Below are 15,538 nucleotides of genomic sequence, written 5' to 3' on the forward strand. Positions count from 1 at the left end.
GATAACTCTTCCAAGAATCACAAGAACGCATATAGAATAAGGGTTATTCTTCCGATCTACCCAAATTCATAAGATAAAGAACGAAAGTAATCCTTGAAACTGAATCAATACATTAATTAAAATGGACTAGCAATAGTCTTAATCCATAGAAATAAACAGAGCTCCTAACCTTAGCCAAGGAGGTTTAGTGGCTCATGCTTCAGAGAGAAACTAGGGTTCAGAAAAAGTGAAAGTGCAAAAGAGAGAGGATCCCCCGAAGGGTGAATCTTTTCTCTTTTATATCTAACCTAATTTTATTTTGAAACTAAAATAAAATAATAAATTCTAAACATAAAATATTTTTTTTGTAATTAAAAATAACTAAAATAAAATAAAATAGAGTAATTAAAAGCTAAATCCAACTAAATATGCTCCATTGGTGAGAATGAAATCCAGATTGCTGGCGCTAAACGCCAGTTGTAGCGTATAGCGCCCTTGTGGGCAGGAAGCTCCCTTTTGATTCTGAGTTCCTGTCATTAAATGTTAGGTTTGGCGTTTAGCGCCCTAATGGGCAGAGGCTTCCATGCTTTTCTGAGCTTCTGACGCTAAACGCCCAGGTCCGCGTATTGCGCCAGCTTGGCAGCTTTGAATTCTTCTCTTTTCTTGCACACAAACTCTGCCAAACTGATCCAAACTTCACCTAAAATAATTAAAACACCAAAATAACTCAAAGTAGCATCCAAAGAGGTTTTAAACACTAAAATAACATCAAAACTTATTAAATTCTAACTTAAAATAAACAGAAAATAAGGAAAAGATGCTCATGCATCAGTCGACATAGGCATCTGCGTTTGGGTCACAGCTCTTGAAAATTGCGTAAAGACCTTCCTCAACCATTGCCCCTTCTACCTACTCCTCGTATGGAACCTACTCTTTTCTAGGCTCCAGTCCAATTTCTAAAACCTCCTCTAGGAACATTGAAACTGTAATTTCTAGAGTAGTTTCGGGCATTGTTCTGTGCCCATTTTTTATTCAATATATTGGACGGAGGAACTCTAGTTTGACTTGACACCCACTGGGGTTTCTGGTCAACTATCACCATCGTGCGCATATGTTGTTTGACAGGAGTAGCTACAGGCTCTCGACCTTTAACCCCTTGCTTCAATCGAACATGTCTTAATTCTTCCTTATGAACATGCTCTCTACTATTTTCATATGATTCGAAATCTTTAATAGCTGAAGTGTCGAACAAGGCAATACATTGAGGGCATATAGCTACATTTCCTTCCTCCTCCCTTTGTCTCAACAAGATATCTAACAGATCTTTTCCTACCTTTGGATAAATAGACCTTTCTACTTGAAACATGTCCAGCTCAAGTTGCTCATCTTTCTTTACAGGTTCGACACAAGCCATGTTGACTGTAAATTCCGCTTCTGTTTCAGCGAAGTTCGATGCCACTTGGAAGGGATCGAAAGCTTGATAAAATTTGTAAAACTTTTTATTTCTACTTTCAGAAATAGATGGCATTGTTTTCCCTTCAAGGAGTACAAGCTGTTTATTTTTTGACAACATATCAAAGATCTGTTTAGCTTTTGTTAGATCGAAATAATAATTCTTTCCTCCTGACATAGGAGTCTTATTTTTTGCCAGATTAACAGATCGACACATATAAGAAGGCCCATCTTTTAATTCTGCAGTAAAAGCAGATTCACTATTCAACTCTTCCTCACTCATGCAGTCAATATAGTTCACCTTTTTATTGAAAAAGGATTTTCTTTTGTTCAACTCTAGATCTTCTTTTTCTTTATTTAACTTCTCAATTTGCTTAACTTTATCAGCCAACTGAGCTAGGTCGAGAAATTATTGATTTACCGATTTCTTTCGAATGTTGAAAGCAAGCCTATGACAGCCATCTTGACTATTTCAGGTTCAGGAATAGGTGTGAAACATTTATTTCTCATAGTCTTGAACCAGATAAGATAGTCATTGACTTACTCAATTTTTTCTCTCTTCACTGTGAATAAGTCAGACAAACTCACCTTTATTTCTTCCCTAAAGAATTGATAATGAAAACTTCTTTCTATTAAACCTAATTATGGATCGAATTAGGTTGTAAATTTGAAAACCAAGTAAAAGCGTTCTTTGTTAGTTAAGAGGGAAAATATCTCATTTTCAAATATTTATTATTGGCCATCTCACGTATTTCGACTAAATATCGAGCAATGTACTCTATAGTCGATTCTCCACTTTTTTCAGCAAACATTGTAAGAGATTTAGGAGTTTTGACACCCCTGGAGAGTTCAGCCTGTAAAACAAAATTTGGAAAAGGGGATATAAAATAATATTGATTTGTCACCCCAATATTCAGTCCTACTCTATTCAATATTTGCTTGACAGCTTGAGTTATATTTTGACCATAAGCATGAGCAGCATTGTTTGCTCTAGCTTTGTTCAATATCCTATTTGGATCATCTCCTCTATTTAACATGAGAGGAGGATTATTAACATGAACTTTCCCCAAAGGTTAAACTAAAGATCGATTAATTGCTCCTGCAATATCATCGACTCATTGAGCAACTTGCTCTATTCTAGCATTGTTATTTTCAAACATGGGATTTAGTACTATAACCATCTGTTGTATCATCATATTTACTAAATCATGATGGCTATTCTTGATTTGTTGTCTAAATACAGCCAAATATTCGATTGTATTAGGCAAAGATGTCCCATCAGGAATCTGCCTCGACATTTCTGGGAATATATAGGTATGTGTCCCTCCTATCGATACTCTAAGTGCTCCTATGCCTTGTGTCGAAGTGACATTCGACATGGTAGGAATAGGATGTGGCATGGAAACGGATCCCATATATGGAGGGTTGTTCATTAAGTGTTGAGAGGCATTATAGTTTGCCATGCCACGGTTATAATAGTGTGTCCCCATGAAAGGATACCCTGGGGGTGGTACTGAATTATACAAAGGATTATTCTTTATAGTAGCACCTCCTATATTTCCAGTATTAGGATTTTCTATAGGTGAAGAATAATTTGGGGGTAACCCATATGGAGGCCATGTAATAGGTACAACCGTTGGGATCCCTTTTGCGACAACTAAAGTTGTTTGTCGACTCGGGGTGCCAATCAATGGAACAACCTCTCTGTCAGGTCCTCTTGTAGAATCTCCAATATCATTATTCAACGTATCTGTCAAAGTTGAAGCTCTATTAGACATTATTAATTTGTCACTGCGTAATTGCCTGCAAATTTGACAATTACTTAACCTAGGGACCCATTGGGCGTGCCAATTTGTTTCACTCGATTTTTGGTATTGTTCGACAGGGTGTCGAATCGAGCTTGTATCACGATCTCAGTTCAGGGAGCAGATACAACTCCTCTAATAAAGAATGAGCTCGACCCGGGAATTACTTAGCAATAGTGTCGAAAATGACTTGCGTCGAAATTACTAGCGACAAATTTATATTGAACAAGGTAAAATGAATGAATAAATAAATAAGCAGAGAAAAGTTTTAAATTAATGAAACATAAAATTGAATCGTAAAGGAACTAGAATAACGACAAAATGTAAAGTAATGAAAGAAAATGAATTAAATAAACAAAAGAAAACAAATCAAAAGTTGACTTCTAACACCACATGCACTTGAACTCCATGTTCTTCCTTTATGTTATAGAGACTGAGAATTTTATGAGTTTATGTGATGATCTAGTGTTCTTGATTGAAGTCCCATAACTCTTCTGAGTTTCTACTATTTATAGGCCATGGAGATGATCTTGTCATGGAGCATATTGTCCAGTATCTTACTTTTCCTTTTTTTCTCAGCCATGTCCTAACCTTATCTTGAAGAATCTTGACCCCAATTTTTTGACACCCATGTCTTGGTTTTCAAGTCCCATGTTTCATTCAGCTTGCTTCTCAAATCTCGCACTCATGTTCTCCAATTAACTTGAAGGTAAAGCAGCAAGCCTTGATCCTTAAGGAAAGGCACTAACTACCTTTCGACTTTAACGTTCTTTTGTACCATCCTTCTTTGACTTCAGCTTTCCCGTTTCTGCTTCTATAGTCGAAACCATTGGCAATCGAAACACCTTGTCAAGAAAAATCTATTTTTTGTACCAATAGTTGTTAACCCTTTTTTTATTACTATAGTTTCTAGGGTTTCATCGATTTCCTATATTGGAGAAAGGTTTAGGGTTCTTACAAAAAAAAAGGTCTAGGGTTGTATGCTCTGTTTTTCAATAATGGGAATGAATTAGGGTTTTAAAGGAGAGGGACTAAATTGGCTCTTGAAACCAATCTAACCACATCAACTAATTGTTGCAGTGTCCATTATAGCAAATTAGAGCCAAATCTTAAGGACCAGTATAATAAATTTTGGATTTGAAGGTCTAAAATGGTGAATACCATAAATCTGAAAGACCACTCCTATTGGAAATGACACTCGGCACATAAAACCCTTGCTCCATAGAGAATTACTGTTGGATCTATATGCCCATTGAGAGTGTTTAGACCTTGAACCTCCGGTTAGGGGTGTTCATAAAAAAATCAAAATGTGGTTAACCGGTTAAAAAACCATAATCACATTTTGGTTAACCAGTTTAATAAAACAATTTTAAAAATCATATCCATATTTTTTAGAATTGGTTAACCAAAACCAAATCTCTCTCTCTCTCTCTCTCTCTCTCTCTCTCTCTCTCTCTCTCTCTCTCTCTCCCTTCCTCTCTCTTTATCTCTCCCTCCCTTCTTTCTCTTCTCTCTCTCTCTCTCTCTCCTCTTTTTCTCCCTTCTCTTTCCTCTCTCTCTCTCTCTCTCTTTCATTTTCCTCTTTCTCCTCCTCCTTTTTGTCCTCTCCTTTTCTCTCTCCCCCTCCTCTCTCTCTCTTTCCCTTCTCTATCTTCTTTTCCCCCCTATTTCTCTCCCCTCTCCCTCTCTCTCCCCCTTCCTTCCCCCTCTCTCTCTCTCCCTTCTCTCTCACTCATTTTCCTCTTTATCTCCTCTCCCCTTCTCTCTCTCCGCTTCTCTCTCTCTCCCTCTTTCTCCTCCTCCTCCTCCTTCTCTCTCTCTCTCTCTCTCTCCTCCTCTTTCTCTCTTATCTCTCTCTTTTCCTTTCTTCCTCTCTTTCTCTCTCTCTCTCCCCTCCCCTTTTCTTTCTCTCTCTCTCTCTCCCCTCTTTCTCCACCTTGTCTTTCTTTCTCTCTCCCTTGTCTCTCTATCCTTCTCTCCCTCTCTCTCTTTCTCTCCTTCTCTCTCTATCTCTCTCTCTCTCCTTCTCCCCACTCTCTCACTTCTTCTCTCTCTCCTTACCTTATTTCTCCCCCTCCCTTCTCTCTCTCTTCCTCTCTCTCCTCCCATTCCTCTCTCTAATCATCTCTCCCTTTTCTCTCTCTCTCCCCTCCTATCTCTCTCTCCTCTCCTCTCCTGTCTCTCTCTCATTTCTCCTCTCTTTTCCCTTCTCTCTCTCTCCCCTTTCCTTCCTCTCTCTCTCTCTCTCCCCTTTTCTTCCCCTCTCTCTCTCTCTTTTTTTCTTTTCTCTCTTTCTCTCTCTCTTGCTCCTCTCTCTTTCCTTTTCTTCTTTCTTTCTCTCCCATTTTCTCTCTCTCCTCCTCTTTCTCTCTTTCTTTTCTCTCATTCTCCTCTTTCTTTTCTTACTCTCTCTTTTCTCTTTCTCTATCAACCTTCTCTCAATCTCTATCTCTCTTCTATCTCTTTTTTCCTCTTCTCTCTAAAGGGAAAGAGAAGAGAGAGAAGAAGAGAAGATAGAGGAGGAGAAAAAAAGAGAGAGATAAGAAGAGAGAAGAAGAAGGATAGGAGAGAGAGAAGAAGAGAGAGAAAGAGGAAGAGAAAAGGGACAAAGAGAGAGAAATGGAGAGGGGAGAGAGTGGATGGGGAGAGAGAAAGAGAGAGAGAAGGAGAGAGAGAAAACAGAGGAGAGGAGAGAGAAGGAGAGAGTGAGAGGAGGGAGAGGAGGGGAGAGAGAAAGAGGGAAGGGGAGAGAGAGAGCATGGGGAGAGAAGGGGAGAGAGAAAGAAAGGGGAGGGGGAGAGAGAGAGAGAGAAGGAAGAGAAGAGGAGAGAAAGGAGGCTGGAGAGAGAGAAATGGGTGAGAGGGGAGAGGAAGAGAAAGAGATGAGAGGAGGAGAAAGAGGAGAAGGGGAGAAAGAGAGAGAGAGAGAAGGAAGAGAGAAGAGGAGGGGGAGAGAAAAGGAGAGAGATAGAAAGAAAATGAGAAAAAGGTTTGAAAATTTGGGTTTTTCTATATAAAAATATTAATTTTTGTTTAAAAATCTATTTTTACATGTAAAAAGCAATTTTATGGTATAAAAACCAATTTTTTAGCATAAAAATCAGTTTTTTGTGTAAAAACCGATTATTTTTTGAAAACCAATTTTTACTTTAATAACCAATTAAAAACCGGTTTTGAATTTTACTAACCAGTTAATAACCGATTTTATCATGTAAAACCAATTTGGTTAATTAACCAATACTATATTTTTAGTTAACCATAAAACTAATTTGGTTTTTGAATTAACCAAACCATGAACACTCCAACCTACGGTGCTACTTGAAGGGTACAGCACGGATACTAAAGAGAGGAATATGCAAAGACACTACTAGGATACTAAATCGAATGGTGACCATGGTGTAAACTAGTTAAATCAGGTTTCGGTTAAACTAGTGTAAGAACCAATTTCAAACCGATATAAATCAGGTTTCGTTTTAATAGCTTTTTAACTTAATCAAAAAGCTGGTTATTCCAGTTTGGATATCGTTGGTTCTGTTTGGTGTTTGTTTTTTTTTTTTTTTTTTTTGTCAAAACCCAAGCCAACAACCTAACCCAGACTCAAAAATACAGAAGCCCCATGCCCAACCCGACCCGGAACTAAGACACCCTCTCCCTCTCTATAATGCGAAACTGAGACCGCCAATCTATCTCCTCCATTGCTGGCGGCTTGAACTCGTCAGATTGGGGAGCTAAACAGAACCTTTCTGAGAAAGAAACACCGCGACGACAACGCTAGACTTTCAATCCTTCCATGGTTTTGTTTGGTGTTAAAGTGGTTTTTTTTTTTAACAGCACTGGTTCCAATAACAGAAGATACTGGTGGCGTGTAGTTCAATAAGAACTAAGTCGACATTGCGAGCAGCCAGAATTCAGGCTTAACCTTTTAAACAGGACCATATGCAAGTGTTATGTCAGGAAGATACAAGGCAACTTCAAGGCAATACCTACTTTTGCAACAAGCATTAACGCAGAATCAACGATGCCAATTACATCAATGACAAAAGCATACTTATTTTCGCATGAATGTTAGAGAAACACAGGCCTATAAAAAATAAAAATTGGCGGCTAACAGCTACCAGAGGCATACATGTTGTACATTGAAACAAAACTTTATGCCAGACCTCCCTTGGAGATGAATTAAGCAGAAAACTAAGATGAACTAGTAGCGGTTCCAGTAGGTTCTGCGTCTGAACCAGTTGTAGTCGGGCAAACGTTGAATAGGTCCCATTGCAGCAATAGCAATATCCTGCAAAGAATAAACATGATAATCATAAAAATATTTACACGAGACCATCATATAGTACCAATTTCCAAGCAAAATATTAGTTTTCCCTACTTACCTTGTCATAAATAAACCTGTTTGCAACACGTTTAATTGTGCTTGCATCAACAGCATCGATTCTAGCAAACAATTCAGCAAATGGGATTCTCCGGCCATATGTAAGTAGCTGAAACAACACAAACAAGATAATGAAACAAAACCTACAAAAATCTAACATAGGATATGTTCTGAGAAAATAAGCTTAGCACAGATTGATAGTCTTAGAGCAGATGATAGTAAGCTTGCAGAGTTGGAGTATGATGAGCTATAGAAACAACAACTGCACAATAGTTATTAGATTAAAAACACATTGTCTGATCACATTGTCTGATCTATTAGAGAGAGAAAAAAAAAAAAAAACACACATTTTTGGCTCACTTATCACAAGTAGCTAAATATAGAATTCTGTAAAATAAGAATCTGCCATCAAATTCATGTTTCACACTAATTAAGAAAATCAAAATTTACAAATATACGGAGACATGAGTCAATGAACTATTTACCACCTTAAGTTATCATGCTACGCAAATTCGAAATTCCACATATGTATTATTTCATTGGTAGATTAAAAACACAATAGTATGTATTATTTCATTGGTAGATTAAAAACACAACAGCTTAAAAACACAATAGTTATTAGATTAAAAACAACTTCATAATTCCTCTTTTTCATTATGAAGTTCAAGACCTATCATACCTGGCGTCCAATATCTTCAGCTACAGGGCTTGTTCCATCTATGTGAAGCAGCAGCGAAGATTTCAACTGTAAAAAACCACATTTAGAAGTGGGGATTGCAGTATGGAAACAAATATTAATTAACAATTAACTAAAGCATTTTTTCATACAAAAATTAAGACAAAAACATTAGTGCACCTTAACATTCAAATGACCGTTTCAACATTAAAAGTCTCACAACAGTAAATGTGATAGGAAGATTGTGCAGATATGCTCTAACTGACAAATAAGATTCACAATTGAATGCATTGACAATTCTTCATTATACATATGTGGTAGAAGTTAATCATCGTGTATTTGGCATAACTTCAATAAAGAAAAAATACAGTACATCTAGCACGCTCATCAAAAAAGATCAAGTGGAGATAGATCTTAAGTAACTACTATACTTCCAGACAATACTTTCCAAAAACGGGAAAATGAAATTACTTTCCAACAGAGTTGACAAAAGGAAAACGTGATGCATTAAAGGATAAGTTATTGAAAGAAAAAGAATAGAATAGGGTTACCCATTCCTATCTTTATCCTTTTCCTGCATCAAAGCTTACACCAAGAAGCTTGGAATCAGGTACAGTTTAACACTCAACAACACTTGACCAGACTTTAAACTCAGTAATATCTGATTATGAGGAAGTAACCGCCAACACAACAAATAACTTCAAAGTCTTCCCATTAGGTGGGGTCGGATACATGCACCCACCTTAATAACTGTATATGCAATTGGGTTACAACTTACAAGTGCTAATGACAGTGAGAATGAAATTACTGTTCCATTTGTAGGAAATTTTCAACACTCCAAATCTGTGGAGGTGTACATTGGTATCCAACAAACAGAAGTGAAATGTTGATCCCAGTCCAGAAATTTATATGAAAATTCCTCAAGAATTAGACTTCTGAAGAATTAACTATTTCTGTTGGATATAAAAATTTTCAATTGCAGGCAAACCATCCTAGCGGAGGAAAAGATACAAGACCTGTGAAAATAACACTAAACTACATGGGTATCTTGAACCAGATAGTAGTCATCGATAAATGAAGCCTCATTACAGTGCATAAACATAATTCCAATTTCAAATTCAAGTAGCACGCAAAGGATCAGTACTAGAAATAGGTGCACACCTGATTACGAGCACGGGTAACATCATCATCTGAAACCCGATAAGCTAACTTGGTTGTCTCATACATTATTGCATATGACAAATCGTCCAAGCAATCCGGCTGGAAAACAAATGAGAAGGAAAATGTTTCTCAAGAGAGATAATTGAAGATGTTGATAAAAGGAAATGGTAAAGAAACGCACAGTAACTTTTTAAACATCAGAGCACTAATGTATCCCAATATTGTAGGGAAAGGCACTAATGACCAGGAATAAACAAGGTTGACAAACTTGATATTAGGTTAACTTAGGAAGTCACACCAAACTCAAATTGCAATCTTGGAGAGTTTATATCGTTAAAAAATAACATTTAAAAAGTATATATATCTCAATAACTAAATACAATTAAATAACATCTATAATAGCATCAAACGATTTTAACTTTGTAACAAAAACAAGTGAAAAAAAGATTAATTAAACATATAACTTAATACATAACTTATTACACTGTAGTTTGACAAAAAATAACTGATAACAATAAATAAGAAATATACGATATTAGCTTAACAAACTGAATAAATAAGACAACTGATGCATTCAATAAAAGATACCAAAACTTTAGGTTTTGAGGGCAGAAAAGTGTAAATTTAGACTCAAATGTAATGGTAAAACTAAATTTTGCTGATTTTGTTTGGTGTTTATTTAAACATGTACAAAATCTAACAAAAAGAGAGTTTATATTAACACAATTTGCATGGTGGTCTCACAAACTTGTTAAGAGTTTTTTAAAGTTTGACAATCAGAAGTATAAAGCATATTTATGAGAAAAAAGAGGAGGAATATTCATTTGATGGTAACACTGGAGACTGTAGTCCTCACTCCTCAAGCATACATTAGAACAATAAAAGAGAGCAGTACATGTTATTTGAAAGTTTAAGACATTCTCCATAAGACAACCACAAAGAGACAGACCTTAGCAACAGCATAAACACCAAAAAGACCAGTGTCCTTGTAGTTAGTGTTGAAAGCCATCATGCTTTCAGCAACTTCATTGATGCCAACTCGCTGTGCTAACTCAGAACTGTCAACAAGTACAAGAAACACAATTCAGTCAGTATCAATAGGATTTTTTTCCTCATTTATTGGGATGAGGAAGGGAAAAGTATCAAGTTTCATACCCCATGTGTTTTCCACCACCCGCTGTCTTATTCCAAGAACCTAACATAGCTTGCATGACCATCAGAGCGATTGAATCTGGATCCTTCCAAGATGCTCCTTCAAAAGCTACCGCAAATTGTGCAAGAGGAATTTCATCATCAAGCATCCTCACCTTTTTATCAGAAGAACGAGAAGATGGAAATGAATAGTTGTCTAACTTTACTATCATGGCAGCAGCAGACGTGCTCATGCTTCATGCTTTTAACATATATATTCTTACCTCAGAACCAGTGAAAATTGCTGGTTCTTTAGCAACCAATTGAGATGCTGTGGTAGGATCTGTTGATAACTTGGTGAACAATTTTTTCACTTGCTCAACAATATCTTCATGCTTAACAGCTCCAGAAGCAGCTATCACCTAGAATAGCAAACCCCATAATGAAAACAGCCATTAAGGCTGGGAGCTTCAATATCTTTTTAATTTAAAATACAGAATAGTTACTAAATGACTTGCGTTCAGAGGACTATACACCCATAAAGACCACATTAATTTGTACATACCATCCTAGGAGCAGTGTAATGTGTCTGAATGTAGTTCTGCAGATGATCTTTGGTGATCGTCTTAATGTTTTGAGCAGGCCCAAGGATGGTTCTACCAAGAGGGGTGTACTGAAAAGCAGTTGCATGCAAGTGATCAAAAATCACTTCCTCTGTCTGGCCCTCAACCTACAAGCAGTTACATACAATAAACCTTTTTATCAAAAAGTAAAATGGAAACATAATACAAAACAATTCAGGATAAAATATGTGGCCGCTTTTCAAGCATGAAGAGCAGTTCAGGATGCTAATGTACTCATCAAAAGCATGATATAAAACTACAATCCTATCTTAACCAAAATCCAAAAAAATAAAGCCAATTACTCATAAAATTCTATAGGGAACAAATATTTCAACTGAAAATGTAACACAACTCACCTACAACCAAAACTTCCCATTAAAACCCCATGCTTTTAAAATTTAGATTACCGCAAAAACAATCACTTCTCAGCTACTATGCCACACACAAAAGTAAATTCCTTTTCTTCAGCTAGTAACAGAATTTTAAGAAAATATATTAACAACAAAAAAAAGCTTTGCCAGGATAAATTGAAAAAAATCAAAGAGTTAAACTCAAAACAATGGCCCAGCAGTTCCACATTCCACTACAATCTCCAAAAAAATTTAAATACAAAGCGCAGAAGTTGTTAACTGCTGACAAACAATAAAATAAATTACAGCTCAATGATATTAATAATATTTCTTTTTTAATCTTATAATCATAATCATCATTGTAATAAAATAAATGAAAAAAACACTAGCCAAAATGTACAAAAGCGTCAGAAGAAAATTACTTCCAATCCATATATACCCAATAAAAATAGGACACCATTAACTCAATTGCCATCCATACCAAAACTACGAGTCACCCTCAAGCACAAAGTTATCAGCTTCCACACACAGTCACCCACACAGATGGCCAACAAAAACAACTAATAAAGAAGCCCAATAGATGCACACTGAAACCCTTAAGCCACAAAACCATAGCCTTAAAAACATTAATAGAAAACAAAAAATAAAACGATCAACAAACACCATATCCAGCATAACCATATTACCACACATTTCCAACTCCAATTCAAACAAGTGCATTCCTACTGGGATTAGATTCTCACGTTATGAAACAATATTTGATACACAGCCAGTCATATCAGATATAAAATATAACAAATCTCAGATCTAACTACCTACAAAGACACTATCGGTTCCATGGAAATTACCTCTTCCATCTCCCTGAGGATCACGTCACGCTCGCGGCTGATGCGATTCTCATCGAACCTCGAGTTCTGAAGAATATCCGCCAAGATATCGAGTGCCTTAGGCACGTCCTTGTCAGCGACCTTAGCGTAATAAGTAGTCTGCTCTCTTGAGGTGTAGGCGTTGAGGTGGCCTCCCATGTTCTCGATCTCCTCCTCGAGCTCCCTAGCGTTGCGCTTCTCCGTGCCCTTGAAGATCATGTGCTCAAGGAAATGCGCAGTGCCGTTACTCTCCTCCGTCTCGAACCTTGACCCGGCATCGATCCACACGCCAACGGTGGCGGTGCGCGCTGCGAGGCTCGATTCGGTGGCCACACGGAGGCCGTTGGGGAGGGTGGTGACACGTGTCTCGGGGGCAGCGAGGATCCGAGTGTGGTCCGTGAGGGTGGGTCGGGGGGACCCATATTTTAGGAATCTAGGATCGGGATTCTCCAGCTGGCGGAGCTTGGCTTTGACGGCCTCGGCAAGACGGTCGTAGACCATGGCGTTGGGGGGAGGAGGGGAGGGAGGGGAGGAAGGGTGGGAGGACACTGCTGGGGAGGTAGAGTGGGATCGGAAGGTGGTGGAGAGGGAAGGAGCTGTTCGCCGATGAGAGCGGCGAGCCGCTGCGGCAAGGAGGCGCGTGGAGGACATGGTGGTGGTGGTGGCGGTGGTGGCTCCGCGCTTTGGGGGGCGGCACCGGGTATGGGTCTAGGGTTTCAAGGTGAAAAAAAGATGTAAAGAACGTGTGTTGAGTTGTAATGAATAGAGTGAGGAGTGTGAGAGATAAAGAGGGATCAAGCAGGGGATTGTGGAGACCAGGGAGAACAGTAGCGAGAGTTTTTAGGCCCGTATATTTTACTAGCGATTTGAATGAAAACGTGAGAATAAATTACAATAGGTATCCGTGAAAGTTTGGTTAATATTCAAATTCATTTATGAAAGATCACGCAATTTTTATTTTTGTCTTTGAATAATTTTTTTAATCAAATTAATCCTGAGAAGATAAATGGTAAGTCAAATTAGTCCTTTCGTTAATTGAATGATAACGTGTTACGTTAAGTGCACGTGACGCGCTACGTAACAGGTCACTGATACGTGGTATTTGACATATAAAAAAGTTTTTTATTAGTTAAAATAATCCTTAAAAGTCCAGATGTCAGTCATTTTCATCTCTCAAATTTTAAAAATTAGTTAAATTAGTCATTCTATAATTTTTTTTATTTTTTCTTCAAATATTAAATTTGAAATATTTTTTGATACTACTAATTTTAATAAAAATGTAATTGACAAACAAAACATTAATAATTGTATCTTTTCTTCATAAAAATTTTTTCAATAAAATTATCTCTCTCATTTAATTCTTCTCAAAATCTCTCTTATTCTTTTCTATTCTAAAACATTTTTCTTACATTATTGCATTTTGCTGGAATATATATATATATATATATATATATATATATATATATATATTCAAAATTAAAATGTATGTATTTATTAACCTAAACAAAGTTATATGCTTAAAATCAAAATTTATGTATGTTAACCTAAACAAAGTTATACTACTATTTTTTTTCTACTACATCTTTATTTTTTTCATTACGGTATTACTTACATATAGGATGTAATGGTAGTGATATTTAGAGTCAAAATTCAAGAACATCCACAAATTTTGCTTCAATTCCAAATTTTACAAAATATTGAAAATTTGTTGCTTAATTATTATTATTATTATTATTATTATTATTATTATTATTATTATAAACGAATTGCTTCTAAGCGTAATACGTGCAAAGATCATAATAAATTTTTGTGTGTTTCATATGTTTGAGATAGATTATATAATTTTTCTTTTAATTTCACAAATCAATGAGATAAAATGAAATAGGAAACATTATACCTATGCATAACACAGGCTACTCTGCACTAGTATATTATATAAATAGATATGCTTCATATTAAAATAAAATTTCTTTTGTTTTAAATGAAATATTTAAAAAATTATATTAGAATATTAAGATTCAAAAAGTGATTCCATAAACTAGTTTTTCAATTATTGAGTTTTACTATATACATTAAATAATAATAAAAATTATAATTTTAAAAAATTTAAAAGATTTAAAATTTAAAATAATTATTATATTATTTAGTAAAATTTAAAATATTAAATTTTTAAATATATAATCAACAATAATTTGATAAACTCGTTTAAATAAAAAAATTCACATAAAAAATTACAATTTAAAAATGTAAAATTTTAAAATACAAATGACAAAATAACTTTATAAAAATTTTATTATTTTTATTATTTTATGTAAAGAGAATTTTGTTTATTAAGGTTTAAAAAATAATATTAAAATTAGTAGTATAAAAAAATATTATAAATTTAATATTATAAAAAAAATTATATAAGGACTAGTTTGACTAATTTTTAAAATTTGAGGGATGAAAATGACTTACGTCTGGACTTTCAAGAACTATTTTGACTAATAAAAAACTTTTTTACATGTCAAGTGCCACGTGGCGTGCCACGTGTCACTGACCTGCCACGTGGCGTGTCACGTCATCGTCCAACTGATAGAATGACTAATTTGACTTACAGTTTATCTTTCAGGGACTAATTTGATTAAAAAAATCATTCGGGGACGAAAATGAAGATCGGTGATCTTTCAGAGATGAATTTAAGTATTAACCTATGAAAGTTTACATTACTCATAAATGTATTTATAGAAAAATGAAAATGGTTTTGTACTTATAAAAGATAAATTTTTACAAATAAATATATTCAAATCCTAAAAAGTTATTTAAAATATTTAAACTGTTTTTTCTTTTTTCACATCATTTCCCACAACAGACTTAATCTTGAATTCATTGGCTTGGCGATTCAACTCACCGTTCTTCCTTCTTGATGTTTTTGCCTCTTCTTCATTAACCTCATTCTCCTCGTCATCGTCAACATCAACAACCTCATCTTTATTAGGGTTTTTCGAATCTTTTTAATTCTTTAAATTTTTCATCATTTCTCACTTTTTGTTTCAATGAATCTTCAAATTCATTCGCCCAATATGATAATGCCTCCTGGCCTTGTCTCCAACCTCTAAGAAGCACTTCAAAACAGAA

At 35.6% G+C, this 15,538-nt stretch overlaps 1 protein-coding gene across 1 annotated transcript; it reads right to left on the minus strand.

Moving 5' to 3' along the window:
• Nucleotides 1–7,206: 7,206 nt before the first annotated feature.
• On the minus strand, nucleotides 7,207–13,324 carry MPPBETA (Insulinase (Peptidase family M16) protein). Its single transcript, XM_088492884.1, has 9 exons — nucleotides 12,404–13,324; nucleotides 11,148–11,312; nucleotides 10,867–11,004; nucleotides 10,607–10,758; nucleotides 10,401–10,509; nucleotides 9,452–9,550; nucleotides 8,294–8,359; nucleotides 7,616–7,723; nucleotides 7,207–7,521 (listed from the first exon to the last, which is right to left on the minus strand). Exons 1-9 carry the CDS (start codon nucleotides 13,070–13,072, stop codon nucleotides 7,435–7,437), a joined length of 1,593 nt encoding a protein of 530 aa, XP_088349010.1. The 5' UTR covers nucleotides 13,073–13,324; the 3' UTR covers nucleotides 7,207–7,434.
• Between the last annotated feature and the right edge of the window lie 2,214 nt (nucleotides 13,325–15,538).

The sequence above is a fragment of the Arachis ipaensis genome, chromosome B7, assembly GCF_059453495.1.
Source record: "Arachis ipaensis isolate K30076 ecotype BB chromosome B7, ASM5945349v1, whole genome shotgun sequence".
Classification (NCBI taxonomy): Eukaryota; Viridiplantae; Streptophyta; class Magnoliopsida; order Fabales; family Fabaceae; genus Arachis; species Arachis ipaensis.

Excerpts from the sequence above, each read along its gene's own strand:
- MPPBETA (XM_088492884.1), bottom strand. The coding sequence starts at position 13,072 with ATGTCCTCCACGCGCCTCCTTGCCGCAGCGGCTCGCCGCTCTCATCGG. Across the intron at positions 10,510-10,606 it reads GGTGGTGGAAAACACATGGG|TTCTGAGTTAGCACAGCGAG; the intron begins GTATGAAACTTG and ends ACTTGTTGACAG. Across the intron at positions 9,551-10,400 it reads GTGTTTATGCTGTTGCTAAG|CCGGATTGCTTGGACGATTT; the intron begins GTCTGTCTCTTT and ends TTTGTTTTCCAG.